Source organism: Geotrypetes seraphini, chromosome 3 (genome assembly GCF_902459505.1).
Source record: "Geotrypetes seraphini chromosome 3, aGeoSer1.1, whole genome shotgun sequence".
Taxonomy (NCBI): domain Eukaryota; kingdom Metazoa; phylum Chordata; class Amphibia; order Gymnophiona; family Dermophiidae; genus Geotrypetes; species Geotrypetes seraphini.
In genome coordinates, this window is record NC_047086.1 from 397,595,247 (window position 1) to 397,611,716 (window position 16,470).

A 16,470-nucleotide genomic window follows, 5' to 3' on the forward strand; every position below is an offset into this window, starting at 1 on the left:
AATATGCATGAGATCTATGTGCTTGCACTGCTTTCAATGCATATTCATTGGGGAAATCCTGAAAACCCGACTGGATTGCGGCTCTCAAGGAGGGACTTTGAAGACCCCTGGTCTAAACTAACAGCAGGACTACTTTTGTAAAGAATTTGTATGACAGACATCTTAAAAGTCCCCTGACGCAGCCAAGAGCCGAAACACTGGCTGTATCGGGTCTTTTTAGTGAATAAAAGAATCTGTCCCAGTTCTGTTGGCGTGTACACTCTTTTGTGGGCGTCGTCGACTTTTCTGTGTATTTTGATCCCTTTCTGTGTGTTACCTTTTTTTTTTTTTTTTTTTTAAGAAACAGGATTGATGCAGTAATATCACCATCTTGAAAAATGGCTGTCGGAGGGGCTTTCTAACCTTTTATGCCACCTCTGACCTATCAGACTTTTCATATGGTAGACATCAGTCCACAGGCTTGAACCTTCTCTGCATTGCTACAGATTAGCATATAGCCACGTTTATTGTGCATTTTTATATATTTGAGGTTATTTACTGTACAAGTTAAATTGCAATGCCAAAACCCTTTCTGCATCATGCACAGACCTACAGTACCGTGCACAGACCCACGGTAGCTTACTCTGTTGGCTCCCAAATGGATGATCTTAATCTTTTTGAACTCCATTGCAAGTTCATTTCTGACTTCAGTAGGCCACTCCTAAGCTGGGGCCTGCGGCTGTTAAACTCACCTGTTTCTGCTTTAAAGCACTACACGGACTTGCCCCTAAATACATTACTGACCTTTTCTCCTTCTCAGCCAGTAGACACAAGAGAAGCTCACATTCCAACTTCGTTTCCCCCCCAGTGAGAGGTTGCAAACTGAAAAAACACCATGAACACCTTTTCTCACACCAAGCAGCATCACGGGGTAAAGACCTAGAACAATTGCTTTCGCCCACTACTTATGAGGAATTTAGGAAACGTCTAGAAACACACCTGTTCCTAAAGCATTTAGACAACTGATCCACTCATCTCTCTCCCCTCAATAGCGATTAACTTGTCCTATTGATCACTTTCTCCTCAACAGTGGATTTCCTGTCCTATTAATTCTCTTTCTTCCACCCCTCTTAAAGTCAATCAGTTTGTACCTTTGCTTAATCTTTTGTAAACCACATAGAACTTCACGGTACTGCGGTATATAAGCTGTTATTGTTATTATTATTAAACTGAATCTTAGCTCTGGCTCTCTACAAGAGGGTTGGCCTGAGGCCTAAGTGGCCCCTGTTTATAGATGTTGGGCAATCCCAGGCCAATCACCTCTTCTTGATCTGGTTTTCCTCCAGGTGGTGTCGGACGCTGCCGGGCAAGGGGTTACGATCACTGGCAATCAAAGCTTCAACAGCTGGAATTGGTCGAATGCTGTCATCTTTGCGGCAACTGTCATTACCACAATAGGTAAGTGATTAACATGTTATGACAAGTTTTCCTCTTGACCCACTCTTGGAAGAGAGGGCTTCAGTGGCATAACCAAGCAGCAGCCGCATGCTAGATTTTATTTATTTATTTATTAACTTGACTATACCGTTCTCCCTGGGGAGCTCAGAACGGTTTACATGAATTTATTCAGGTACTCAAAGCATTTTTCTCTGTCTGTCCTTGCAGGCTCACAATCTATCTAATGGACCTGGGGTGATGGGGGGGATTAAGTGACTTGCCCAAGGTCACAAGGAGCAGCGTGGGTTTGAACCCACAACCTCAGGGTGCTGAGGCTGTAGCTTTAACCACTGCACCACTCTAGAAATCATAATATAGTAAAAGTAAGCCAAGTACAGGACAATTGAGCCATTGTGACATCACTGAGGAGGTTGCCTCTGAGGCATTATGACATCACAATATCAGCTCTGGTTTTCACACTGTTTATTCATTCAATTTTCTATACCGTTCTCCCAAGAGAGTTCAGAATGGTTTATGTGAATTTATTCAGGTACTCAAGCATTTTTCCCTGTCTGTCCTGATGGGCTCACAATCTATCTAATGGACCTGGGGCAATGGGGGGATTAAGTGACTTGCCCAGGGTCACAAGGAGCAGCGTGGGTTTGAACCCACAACCTCAGGGTGCTGAGGCTGTAGCTTTAACCACTGCGCCACACACTCCCCACACACATACTAATGTAGACAGAGGGGAAAATCCCAGCATTTGAGTGTTTTCCCCTTTGTGTCATATTGCAATCTTATATCCAGTGGAATCCTAGCAAATTGCATTTCTTCCGCTCTCCTCACGCCCCTCCCCCCAGCCCTGATCCACCTTAAACTGCAACTTTCAAGGAGGTTCCCTGGCAATACCCAGTAATTCACAGCCACTGCTTGCCGCCACATGGGAGAGCATCTCTTGTGCTGTGCCTTGCCCCCTTCTGACGAAACTTTTGTTGTATGCGGAGCAGGAGCAGATCAGGGCCCAGATGTACTAAAGCCAGCGATCGTCGCTAAACCTGTTTTTAACAGCTTTAGTGATGAGCGCATTTGCCGGCCCGATGCAGAAAACTATCTCACCACTTGGTTTTCTGCACGTTCGCTCATTCCCCGATCTGACCATGCAAATAAGCTGATTAATATTAAAATGCCATGTAAACTAGAAGAGTGATTGATGCTCTAACGTGGCTTCCCAATGCACTAAAAAAGTGATCACTTTTAGCAATCAAAAAAAAAAGCTGTCTTAACCTTTTCTTTTCTTTTTTTTTTTAATGGGCACAGATGCTGTGCATATTACACATGCACAATATCTGCCCCATTAGAAAAAAAGGAAGAAGAAAACCCTCCCCCGCGCCAGCAAAAACGACGGGAGGAATGGCCACTTCTCCTGCCAGGCTGAACCCACTTCCCCCATGCGAGAAAAAATGGCAGAAGGGATGCCCACTCCCTCCTACCATGGTGACTTCCTCCCCCCATGGCAACAAAATGGCAGAAGGGATGCTCCCTCCACCGAAGGCTCACTCCTGTACCAGATGCCCTCCAAACATCCCCCTCCAAAAAAAGGCAGGAGGGATACCCACTCCCTCCTGCCACTGAAGGCCCACTCCCGTGCCAGGTGCCCCTCTCCAAACATCCCTTCCACCATTGTTTTCTTTCCTATACTAATTTGTAGTTACTCCCTCTATTTCCCTCTTGTTGAAAGTATGTCGGCGATTCCCCCCCCAAATCCATGAAAAAGTGATTTTTATCAAATCCCAAATAAACTTGAAAACTGATAAAAATATGTTGGGCTACAAGAGAGGGTGATTGGGTGGAGGGGGGAAGAAAATGAGGGATAGAAGGAGAGAACTGGGAATAAGGGGTTATCCAAGAAGATGAGAATAGGAGGAGAATAATATATGTACAAATTGTAAAGATGTAGTGATTTTCTTCACCCGCCGGCACTCCAGCCGCCCTCTCCTGCCTCCTCTGTCTTTTGACAGGCATTTTTGAAATTCGTTGGGGTTCCTGGAATGGAACCACCACCAATATCTGGGGGAGTACTGCAATACGTGTCTCCCGTGTTGTGGTGCATGCCTAATTTGGCTTGGTTCCCAGTTCAACTTTTTTGTCTTTATAGCTTTCTAATTTGTAATCCTGTTTTCTGTTTGGTGAGGATCTGTCTGTGTCGTATGAGACAGGAAGTATGGTAGCTCGTATTGGGGTGTGTGGGCCCAGTGTAATATTTGAAGTGCTGGCTATTCATATGTTGGGTTCTTGCTGACTGAATCTTAGGAATTAGCAGTGCTGTTGTATGACATATTTGTCGGAATTTTTTTCAGGTTTTGGAGTTCACAATGTGTTCAATAGTGGAGAGTTTAATTTTGATTCATCTCAGATGACATGAGAATCGGAATATTTTTTTGAATGCACGTTTGTGGCTCATTTTAATTATCTTATCTTCAATAAAAATATTCAGCTATAAAGATAACACAATGATTAAAGTTCAATAATTAAAATTTAAAACACAATCTTAAGCAGGGTGTCCAACCTGCGGCCCCGTGAAGTATTTTGTGCGGCCCCGGTCGAGGGCGATGCAGTGTTTTCCTCTGCTGCCCCCGGGTGTTTACCGTCTTGCTGGCTCCCTCCTCTGTCTTGCGGTGACGGGACTAAATCGTGCGAGACAACGGCACGCTGACAACTGAGCGCAAACAACTGAGCGCAAGGTTGATGGCGCGCCGAAGAAAAGGACTATTTTAAAGGGCTCCGACGGAGGGTGTGGGGGGGAACCCCCCCACTTTACTTAACAGACATTGCGCTGGCGTTGTGGGGGGTTTGGGGGTTTTATACTTAAAACTGAACTTTTTCCCTAAAAAACAGGCAAAAAGTTCGGTTTCAAGTATAATGAGGGGGGTTACAACCCCCCAAACCCCCCATAACGCCAGCGCGATGTCTGTTAAGTAAAATAGGGGGGTTCCCCACCAACACCCTCCGTTGGAACCCTTTAAAATAGTGCTTTTCTTCGGCGCGCCGTCAACCTTGCGCTCAGTTGTTGGCGTGCCGTTGTCTCGCGTGATTTTGTCTATGAACCCTGTCTTGCTGCAGCATTTGTGCGGCCCCAGAAAATTTTTTTTTGGCCAATGCGGCCCAGGGAAGCCAAAAGGTTGGACACCCCTGATCCAGTAAATGACAGCAGAAAGACCCACATGGTCCATCCAGTCTGCCCAACAAGGTAGCCAGAGCTGTGCCTACCACTCTCTGTGGGTCAGTCACTCATGTTTAAATATATATCCTTTAAATCAGTGGTTCCCAACCCTGTCCTGGAGGATCACCAGGCCAGTCAGGTTTTTGGGATAGCCCTGATGAATATGCATGAGAGAGATTTGCATATAATGGAGGTGACGGGCATGCAAATCTGCTCCATGCATATTCATTAGAGCTATCCCAAAAACCCGACTGGCCTAGTGGTCCTCCAGGACAGGGTTGGGAACCACTGCTTTAAACTGATGGTGTGCCTTGCCGGTGTGCCATGAGACTAAACCAAAAGTTGAAGATTGCTGCTTGTAAGCCGTTAGCATATAATGCTTACCACAAGTGCTTGTGATCATCATTCCCCACCCTTCAACCCTTGTTTCTAGACCTTGGGAAATATTTGGGGAAGGGCTTGTCTGCTGTACTCCTCTGACCTCTCTCTCTCTCCATCCCTATCCCAGGTTATGGAAATGTTGCTCCAAAGACAGCCCCTGGCCGTGTGTTCTGTGTGTTCTATGGGCTCTTCGGGGTGCCCCTGTGTCTGACTTGGATCAGCGCTCTGGGAAAGTTCTTCGGTGGGCGGGCGAAGAGGCTGGGCCAGTTCCTGACAAAGAGAGGCGTGAGCTTGGTAAGTCATTAGCTGACGCTTTTACAACACAATCAGCTGTTCTCTTGGCTTTTCCCTTCTTTGCTGTCTGAAATTCATTTCTAATGTGCTATCTCAGGGGTAGGGAACTCCGGTCCTTGAGAGCCATAGTCCAGTCGGGTTTTCAGGATTTCCCCAATGAATATGCATGAGATCTATTTGCATGCACTGCTTTCAATCTATGTTCATTGAGGAAATCCTGAAAACCTGACTGGACTATGGCTCTCGAGGACCGGAGTTCCCTACCCCTGTGCTATCTATTTGCTACAACAGAAATACAGGTTTCTAAGCTTTGTCAGTGGCTTTCTCATTGGGGCAGTCCTGTTCAGAGTCTAGTCCAGCTGGGTTCCTGGTGCCATAAGCCTGAATTTTGCAGTGTTGATCTCCTCCTCCTTTAATTTGCTCCTTCCCCCCCTCCAACTTAACCCAATCATGTAGCAGTTATTCCTGTAACTAGTAGTTTCATAGTTTTATTTTGAATTTTGATTAAACGCTACTCCAGTGGTACAAAGCGTTGTACATAGTAATTTAAAATAGATAGGAGGCGAACATATAAAATAATTAAACGTAGACCAACAAAACAAACATACTTATGACATGAAAACATTAGGAGAAAAGGGAAGAACTACAATTTATTACAAAAGAATACATAAAAGGAAAATACAATAGGGAAGAGACAAATTAAGAGAATATGTAAGAAATCAATTATAGGCGTCTTTAAAGAGCGAGCATTTTAGGCTACTTTTAAATTTCTGCAAGTTTTGTTTGGCTCTGAGATATAGAGGGAGAGTTCCAGATTAATGGGGCAGTGACTGAGAAAATGAGGGTACGACGAGTGCCAATTATTTTTCAGGATGGGACATTAAGGCACTGTTGAGAGGCTGATCTTAAAGTTCTGGGAGGGTCATAAGGAATCAGTAATCTATCTATGAATGCAAGGGTATCAGTCTGTATAGTTTTAAAGGTTAAAAGAGCAATTTTATAGGTGATCCGGTGTGAAATAGGCAGTCAACGATCTTTTTGTAACAAAGGGGCGACGTGATCAAATTTTTTGGGGCCCGAAATAATGTTAATAGCTGTATTTTGTATGAGTTGAAGGCGTTTTATATCTTTTTGACACAACCCTTTATCTAATGAGTTACAATAATCAATTTTAGATATTATGAGGGAATGAATTAAAACATTAAGAGAATTTACGTCAAGGAGGGGGACCAAAGATCTGATCATCCTAAGTTTGTAGAAACAGTTTTTGACCAGAGCACTGATTTGGGGATGGAATAAAAGTTTATTATCAATAAGGACACTTAATATTTTGGTTGTTGAAGTTGATTCGAGAGGGACGTTATCGATGGAAACTGGTGCGATTTAACTCTAAGCCATCTTTCCATGGAAAAAGAACGATACTTGTTTTAGAAATGCTTAAAGAAAGCATATTTGCGTTTAGCCAATCGTGAATTTTAGTCAATTTTTTTTTTATTGTAATTTTCAAAATTATACATTACACAAAAGTACAAGAATGGAATTTATAAACAAAGAAAAGAAAGGAAATAAACTACTATTGTAGTAATACTAAAAACAACCATCAAGCCCATATTTAGGGAGATTACTTAATTTAAACCGAAAAATTTACAAACATAATAAAAAACATAACACTGATTTTGAAAACCTACTTTCAACATAAAAATAAAAAATTCTGTGGGGACAATGTTTTGGTTTTTCCGGATGTTGCTAAGACAACACAGTTTAAAAGAAAGGCGTTTCTAACATTAAAACCTTGTGTCTTGGCAATCGAAGCATCTTTCTATTTAAAATTCCCTTGCAAAGGTTTTATTAAAGTATCAGAACAAAGATTACATCTTCTGGGATCCTTTACAATTAGAACAGTTTTTACTGGTTCAAGAAAACCCATAAGTCGTTATAAGTTGAATTTAGTAGCTACTGTCTATAGGAGTCAAATGGAATGAGACCAGGAATAAAAGAGAATTTTGATTTTTTGCAAATAATATTCACTTGAAGTATATTACTAGAATTTTAGCCAATTTAAGATTGGTGGTAGTGATTAAAATTTTGATTAGTGGGATCAACGGTGTGAAGAAGTTGAAGATCGTTGGCATAAACATAGGCAGTGAATCCGATCGATTGACTGAGGGTTAGAAGAGGGGACAGATAAATATTGATAATATAATAACTTTTTTCTTCTATACCGCCATAGTCAGATGACTTCTAGGCGGTTCACATCGAAGAGGGCTGGACAGTCGGCGAATTACAGAAAGCAAATGGTGATGGTACATCATATTTCACAAGGAGAAGACGGAAGGAAAATATATATTTAGTGTGGCTTCTGATTAGGAGATGAATCGGTCAAACAGTACGGTTTTAATTTCTTTCCAAAAGGCGCCATAGGTCAGCCTGGCTCCATTGATGTAGTTACCCAGCCAGGACTGCTGTTTGCTTGCTTGGAACATGAACGATCTGTCCAAAAAGGATTTGTATTTACAGCCAATGATCTTTGGGTATGCAAAGATGACCTTGTGGGGTTGTGTAGTACGAAATGTGGTAGAAGATAGGAAGATGCTAGTCCCCAGGTCTGCTTGAAACAAATACATGCAAATTTGAACATTAGGGGGACAATATGGAACCTTGTGGAATGCCAAAGTTGGAATTAAAAGGCTTAGAGACTGGAGCCTAGCAAAGCATACCCTTGGCCATCATTGCCATGTAGTAGCTGAGACTTCCTTTATCATCATTGATTGGCCCAAAGTATGTGCTGGATCCTCCTACACACAAATGTTGAACCAGTTGGTTGGCTCCAACCTCTAGGTGTGCTAGGCAAGCCCTCATTTCTAGAGATGAAAAGTTGAGGTACTGACCTCCCAAGATCTCAAAAGCTCTTGTATCCTTGGCATGAGATATTTTGATTTTTGTCTCTAGCTCCTGGGATTTGTGATACCAGTTCCAGAGAATGTAGTGGTTCCCTTTTTATTCTTAAATAAGTAAATCTTGGATGCACCCAACAGTTTGCAATTCATTTAGAGAAATGGCACATACTTCAAGGAGTTGGGGTTTTTTTTGTTTGTTTGTGAGGAGAGACACCTGGGAACCAGAATCTTGTTAAATAGTAAACTAGATAGGCATCACATGATCACTTTTTTTGCTAGGTAAGTCTAACTTTACAATTTTGTACAATCTGCAGTTTCTTCAGCAAAAATGTAGAGCAGCTCATATATACACAATTACAATAATCCAACCTGAACAGTACAAGAGTCTGCACCCAGTATAAATTTTTATACATGAATTGCTCGTTAACCTGGGATTCCATAGAACGCTGGTTATCTACCTGAATACCCAAAATTTTTACAGAAGACTCAAAATTTTTACAGAAGACTCAAACTATGTAAATTATTTGCTATAGAAAATATTTTATCAATCCATGTATGACTAGAAAGGCTACCAAAAATTTATGCTTATTGCAGTTTCGTGGATCTCACCCCATCTGATCAGGTAGAACCCATGTTTCAGTCATCATATGCTGTGGCTTTCTTCAGGGTATGCTGCAAGGTCTGCAATTTGTCTTTATATATACCGTGTTTCCCCGAAAATAAGACCTACTCCGAAAATAAGTCTTAGTTGCCGGCAGCAGAAGCGCTTCCCCCCCACCTGCCCACCACGCACCCCCCTCCCCAATCCATCTCTCCCTCCCATCTGAACCGCGAGACAGGAATACCTTATAACAGCATCAGCAGCAATCTACAAAGGCTGCTTCATGGCCTTCTATCTCCTGGGCGTTCCTCTGCCGCATCACTGATGATGTCAACAGCAACGCGGCAGAGGAACACCCAGGAGATAGAAGGCCGTGAAGCAGCCTGTGTAGATTGCTGCCGACGCTGTTATAAGGTATTTCTGTCTCACGGCTCAGGTGGGAGGGAGAGTTGGTCAGTTGGGGTGGGGGGTGCAGGGCAGCGGTGATGGAGGGATAGAAAGATGGTACATGGGGGGATGGGAGGAACGGAAGGATAGAAGCTGCAAGGGTTGTGCTGCACAGGGGGAAGGGAGGGAGGGAGATACTGCACAAGGGTTGGTGAGAGGGGAGGGAAAAATGCACATGTGGGGGAGAGAAAGGAAATAGGAAGAATTGGGGTGGAGGAGAGGAAGGGAGAGATGATCATTACATGAAGACATCCCCAAAAATAAGACCTAGAGCCTTTTTTGGGTCCCAAATTAATGATAGTGTCTTATTTTCGGGGAAACATGGTAGTAGGTCCTCGAACCCAATTGGTTGGGGCTTGAGGTGAATGAGGCTGGAAAGTCCATTGGTTACCAATTTGAATTTTGGTGGGAAAGTCCGTTGGTCACAAATTTGAAAATCCAAGAAATTTTCCCACTAAAATGAAATTGGTGGCCAATGGACTTTATTACCTCAAGGTCCACCAAATTGGGTTTGAGGACACCACTACCTAACCAGACATGGCAAGACCCGGAAAACTGCAACAAGCATGATGCCAGCCATGGAAGCCTAAGATAATAAAAAAATTTGGTGTTTTCTCTTTGTTTTTAACATCTTGTGATGTTATCCATTGATCTATTGTAATAGAAAAGTATACAATGGGGGGAAAAAAAGTCTCATTAAGACGCATTCTTTTTTCTTGTGGTGTTTGCCATTTGGATAACTTTAATTTCCTTGGTTTGCATTGTTGCATTTCGTTTGAAAGTTAGTCCCTTTAGAGCAGGGGTGTCAAAGTCCCTCCTCAAGGGCCGCAATCCAGTCAGGTTTTCAGGATTTCCCCAATGAATATGCATGAGATCTATTTGCATGCACTGCTTTCATTGTATGCTAATAGATCTCATGCATATTCATTGGGGGAAATCCTGAAAACCCGACTGGATTGCGGCCCTCGAGGAGGGACTTTGACACCCCTACTTTAGAGCAAAAGAAGGAAAATATCACTGACCACCTCATGTCTCTCCCTCTTTATGCCAAACCAACAGAGGAAAGCTCAGATCGCCTGCACGGCCATTTTCATCCTCTGGGGAGTGCTAGTGCACCTGGTCATCCCTCCTTTCATCTTCATGAAGATTGAGCAGTGGGACTACATTGAAGGCCTCTATTTTTCATTTATCACCATCACCACCATAGGATTTGGAGATTACGTTGCTGGTTAGTACTAATTGTATATTTTATGTTCTTTGGCAGCAGTGGTAGGTGATTGGTATGACATCTGAGGGTACAGCAGGGTGGTGGAGCCCCCTAGTGTTCGGTGTACGGGAAGCTAAATTCTAACCTTGAGGTTCTGGCCATGGACAAGATGTTTAGCCTGCCGTTTATTTATTTGGTTCATTTTATATCCTGTCTTCCCTAACAAGCTCAGAATGGGCTACAAGATTATTTATTTTTTTTAAATAAATATTAATTTTCAGTTTGAGAACAGTGCATTAAATATGTACATACAATAAACGTCATAGACAGCACTTACAATCGATCAATGAATGCAACAAAATATATTACCCACCCCCCATCCCTCCCACCTTCCCTGGATGTGCAAATCAAATAGGAAATAAAGGCATGATCCAACTAATCAGAGTTAACAAAATTTGTCAGTGGACCCCATGTTAATTTAAATAGTTTATTATGACACAATATTTTTTAAATATTTATAACATAAAGGGCTCCTTTTATCAAGCTGCTAATGCCTGCCTTGAGCGGGCGGTATAGTTTTTTGGCCAGCGCGGGGGTTAGCACGTGATGAAACGTCACGCGCACTAATCCCACTAGCGCAGCTTGATAAAAGGAGCCCAAAGTTTCCCACCAAAAGGAAAAATTAAGTCTGTCCCAAACATAGACAAACGGGTTATAAATGGACATGTGTACAGTACATTTTGATCATCTTAGATTAATATACATAGAATCAAGTTTAGCATACAATTTGATCTTCACTTAACATACGGCTTTATCATCTTGGGTCAACGAACTGAGTGGATCTAGTGTTAGATCGTCAACCCTGTTTTTGGGTCCTGGCAGCTTCCAGCTTGATAGGCCAAGGACTGAGATCTACTCTAATCTGGCATTCGTAACCCACTTAATCCCTGAAAAAACCAAATAGCAATTCAACCAAAATACATGCTACGCAAGTCCTATCCTAGGTAACATAGTCAAGGAGGTAGGTAGGTAGGGTTGGGGCGGGGCGGGGTTTTCCCCAATCTTTTGCAGAAAGAAATGTAGAAAAAATGTTTTAACAGCTAATGGCAAACTATTCCAGAAGAATATTGCTTGATAAGAACATTTTTTAAAAACAATTCCCTTTTTAAAATGATGACCTAGCAGTATGAACCCTCGTTTACAAGTATCTAGGGATTTTCTTAAACCTTACAGCCCCCTTCATGTACCTACTGAGTTAAAGACCCTCTCCTGGGATGACTCCTGGACCCTTACAATCATAGGCATGAGCTATTGCCCTTAAGCAGTGACCCCTTCTGGGGGAAGATGGTACTATGAATGCTGCCTCCAGATGCATCCCCATCCGATTGGGGTGTGGAAGATCTAACCTTGGTCAATCACATGGCAGTAAGCAGCGCTCACTACCAGAGTCACTGGCTGGTTATCAGTCTTGAGGCAGGAATTCAACAAACATACTATAAGTTGTGCAAATTTTGTGTTCAGCCGTTACCAGGTGAGTAATTCTGATGGAAGAAGCACCAGAAGTTCCTCCATAAACCTGAAGCTTTGTTACTAGTGTTCATATGGGAAAAGGCTGTAGGGCAGGCTTACATGAAGCAAACTCGGCACTTACCTAAGGCAGCAGCTTCTGAGGGGCATCAAAGCAAAACAGATTCTGTCTTGTCACAAAGCTGATAGAGCTACGGGTGTTCACTTTTGGCCTGCATGGAGAGTGGGCACTCTTCAAATCACTCATTTACCTCGATAAATAACCATTTATGTCAGTAAATGACTTTTGGAAATTGCCTTTATGTATGTATGTATGTATGTACATAGAAAATGACTTCTAGTATTTAAAAGTGCGATGTCTGTCCTGTAAAGATTCTATAGATCTGGGTTAGGTGATAAGGTAATCCATGATTTGAGTCCACTTATGCAGATTTTAAGAGGGTGAAAGACCCGGTTGGGCACAAGGCTGAGAGCTTGTCTAGGAGATCAAATCCCTTGGACTGGGCCTGCGAAGATATCAATGAAGCAGCTAATTGGGTGAGGTTTAGCAGATTGAATTCTGGGGGTGAGGGGGAAGGGAGAAAGTTTGGTGATGGTACTGAATTACAGAATGCAAGCAGTAACAGTTCACCTTGGCCAGCCAAACTTCAGGGTTGCAATTGCGGGTTTAGTTTTGTTCAGCCATCCTGATTTCTTCAAATTTTAAGAGAAATTCTTATGCAACTGGATTCTTCTCCCATCCTCCTAGCTCTTCCCCTCCTTTCACCAGTTCAGTTGGTCTTTTGAGTATCTGCATTTATATCCTAGATTGTTCGAAGTAGCTTAATTCACTTTTATTTCTCTTTTTATAGGTGTGAACCCAGACATTGAATATAATGTGCTTTACAGATACTTTGTGGAGATCTGGATCTACTTAGGCCTTGCCTGGCTTTCCCTCTTTGTCAACTGGAAAGTAAGCATGTTCGTTGAAGTCCACAAAGCAATCAAAAAACGAAGGAAAAGGAGGAAGGAATCCTTTGACTTGGACCCACGCTCCAAAAAGGCCGAAGCCCTTCAAGTGGGCACTTCCAAAGATGTGAACATCTTCAGATTCTTATCCAAGAAAGAGGAGACCTACAATGATCTCATAAAGCAGATAGGCAAGAAAGGCATAAAGACAAGAGGTGAGAGAATGAACAATGGGGACATAGGGCCTACAAAACCAAATTTAGACAAGAGAAACAAGGAACTCTTGGTGATGTACACCAAGAACAATGGATTCAATTATGAGGAGGTTAAATTCTCCAGTGGCTCCACAAAACAAAATGACGCAAGGTCCCTTAACAGCAAAGAAACTATATTTATAAACCAGCTGGACCGTATCAGTGAGGAAGAAGGGGAAATTTGGGATTCCAGCGACAACAAGCCTTTGATCTTTGAGAATAACATCAGTTTTGTCAATGAGGAAGGCGACTTTTTAGAAGATGAGGAGAAATCCAAATCCTCCAATGAGGAGAACGCAGGGGAAGCCAGCATGTCTCCAGACATGGACAAGTTCACTTCTACAGATGAATCCTCGTTTTCCAGCAATGAAATGGAACTTTCTGTGCCATATGAACAGCTCGTGAATGAGTATAACAATGTGAACAATGCAAACACTGACACGTGAAAGATTTTGTAGGTGGCAGCTTGGGAACTGCAGCCTAGAAAGAAGGGTTAATGCTGTTATGTGTTCTGTGACTGAGACAGTATAAAGACCATAATTTTAGATTATATTCAGATCATGCAAAAATACCAGGGGACAGTGCTTAAAAACCTGGCCTCTGTATACAGATAATGGATGAATTATTTTATTCACTTTATCTTTACACCCAGTATTCAACGGAGCTATCCATGTTAAAAGTATGACTGAATATGTGAGCCGAAGCTTAAGTGTAAAGGTTATTTGTTTTAAGGACTGCTACAAGGGGCTGCTGAAAAGTTCATAGTCCCACATACAAAGTTGGGGCAGTCTCCATTGAGGGCTATACATTTACGGCCTCTTTTTTACAAAGCCACGCTAGCGGCCCCAAAGCCCATAGAGATTTAAAGCGCTTCGGGGCTGTTGCCGCGCGGCTTTGTGAAAGAGGCCGTTAGTCTAGCACAATGGTTCCCAAACCTGTCCTGGGGGACCCCCAGCCAGTCAAGTTTTATTATCATTTGATGAATCGCTTATACAAACTTTCTAAGCGATGAACAACTTAAAAAGCCACAAGTTAGTGGGCAAACAACTATTAGGGTAAAAAGAAAACTTACATAATTAAATATAACAACTTAACAATTTTTATCTGGCAGTCAGATTAAAGACAGACATGATAAAATCTCTCTCATGCATATTCATTAGGGATATCTTGAAAACCTGACTGGCTGGGGGTCCCCCAGGACAGGTTTGGGAACGGTTTCCCCCCCCCACCACACACTTTTTTGTACTATCGAAAAAATATGGGGGAATAAAGGGGAAAATCGCTGGACTAAGTGTATAGCCCTCAATGGAGATTGCCCCAATTTTGTTGGTTGGGCTGAGATCTTTTCAGAGGCCCCTCATATTTTGTGTGGTCCCCTGAAATGCTCACTGTATCTAGATAGTGACTGAATGCCACTGTACTTAAATATTGCTGCTGTCTTGACTCAGCCCATTCTCTTATGCAGAAGAATTTTGGCCTGATTTAATTGTCCGTTCCAAAGTTGTGCTTTAGCCAGTAATGAATCTTTAAATCAAAAGCAGGTTTGCGGTTGGTACCTGATGCCAGTAGCAAAAGTGCTTTAAATAGGGACTGGACTGTTTACACAAACAGAAGACACACTGTGGGTTCTTCCTGATTTTAGTAAGTTATAAGGTGCCACTTTTTAAGACCTGAAATTCACGAGGATGAAACTGTTCTTACACTGGACTTAGCCATATTTAGTCTTTTTGATGGGAGAATTGGGTAATCGTGTTCAAACGATCGTAGAAGTGGGTTTGGGAATAGCCATCGACTGCCTATCCTTGTTTCACTTTGAAATTCACTTTTCCAAGAAAGGTGGCTTTCTTTTTGAATATGTCTGTTGGGTGTGGGCAAAAAGTTAACTCGGGCAGTGAATCCCAAACTTGTCCTGGGGGAACCCCAGCCAGTCAGACTTTCAGGATATCTGCAATGAATTTGCACGAGAGAAATTTGCATACCAGATCCATCATAGATGTCTTAAAAACCTGACTGGTTGTGGTTATTCCGGGACGGGTTTGGGAACCCCTGAATGATGGGAATCTAAGTTTGCTAAGAAAGATGGGGAATAGGGCAACTATCTGTTTTTGATGAACAAATCATAGAATCGAGTAATTTACACATGATGCATGTTTTTAAACACAAAGACAATCTTTCTCGGATAAAATACTTGAAAAAGGCCACAAAGGCTTGACTTCTCCATACGTGTAGCAAATGCATGATCTGGAGGAGTTTTTTGTACAAGAGTTGAAAGAAATACAAATCCTAATCGGTCGCCAGTCAATGCGTTTCACATTCTGATTATGTGGCATCGCAAAGCTGCCTTTTCGAAGTCAGCACATGGGGCCAGATTCTATAAACAGCGTCGACATTGTAGGCACCACTCGGGGTGGTTGTAAATCAATTGCTAGGCGTCGTTTATAGAATCCCACCTAGCAGCGCCTAGGCATTTTTAGGTGTCCTGGAGGTAGGCGCTGGCATATTATGCCTTGTTTTACTTGGCCTAATTTACTGAGGCCTAACTCGCACTTAAGTGAACCACGTACACTTTTCAGGTAGGCCAGAGGGTGCCTCAACTAGGCATTGTAGGTGTCCTTAAGAGTTCTGTGCCAAACTCTTAATTATTTTTGGGTTGTTGGTTTTTGGTTTTTTTTTGGATTGGCTGAAAACGGACATGGTCAATTACTGCACCAATTAAAGTTGCATGTGGATCCCAGTTAGGCGACCGTGATTAGGGGCACCTAGCTGTGCCTTTTGTAGGCATCCTATATAGAACAAGTCCATAGTGCAGAGTGTGTAGGTTGGTTCTGTGTCCATTCTCTTCCCAGTTCAGAGATTTCAGCTGTTTCCTTCTTGGTACAGAGTTCACCCTCGCAAGATACACTTCCCCTCTCCCCATTCGTGGTTTCCCTATTCGCAATTTCACATAATCGTGATTTTTTTTTTGGGGGGGGGGGGAGAGGAGGGGAAACCCCCCCCCATATTTTTGTCTTCCCCCCGGCATCCCGGCCTTACCTGGTGGTCTAGCTGGTTTTCGGGGCAGGAGCGATCTTCTTACGCTCCTGCCCCGTGCAGATAGCCATTAGGAAATGGCTGTGAGGAGTTCCTGTAGTCTCTCGAGAGACTATGGGAACTCCCCACAGCCATTTCTTAATGGCTATCTGCACGGGGCAGGAGCGTAGGAAGATTGCTCCTGCCCCGAAAACCAGCTAGACCATTAGGTAAGGCCGGGATGCCAGGGGAAGGCGGAAGGGAGGCGG

General features: G+C 42.8%; 1 protein-coding gene across 1 annotated transcript in view; it reads left to right on the plus strand.

Annotated features, from left to right (window-relative positions):
- Positions 1-14,038, plus strand: part of KCNK5 (potassium two pore domain channel subfamily K member 5) — a 99,673-nt gene extending 85,635 nt beyond the window's left edge. The window contains exons 2-5 of the mRNA XM_033935477.1: positions 1,326-1,437; positions 5,145-5,311; positions 10,316-10,484; positions 12,842-14,038. Of these exons, the coding sequence (XP_033791368.1) occupies positions 1,326-1,437; positions 5,145-5,311; positions 10,316-10,484; positions 12,842-13,638 (1,245 nt within the window). The 3' untranslated portion in view covers positions 13,639-14,038. The remainder of the gene's footprint in view (positions 1-1,325; positions 1,438-5,144; positions 5,312-10,315; positions 10,485-12,841) is intronic.
- Positions 14,039-16,470: the final 2,432 nt, after the last annotated feature.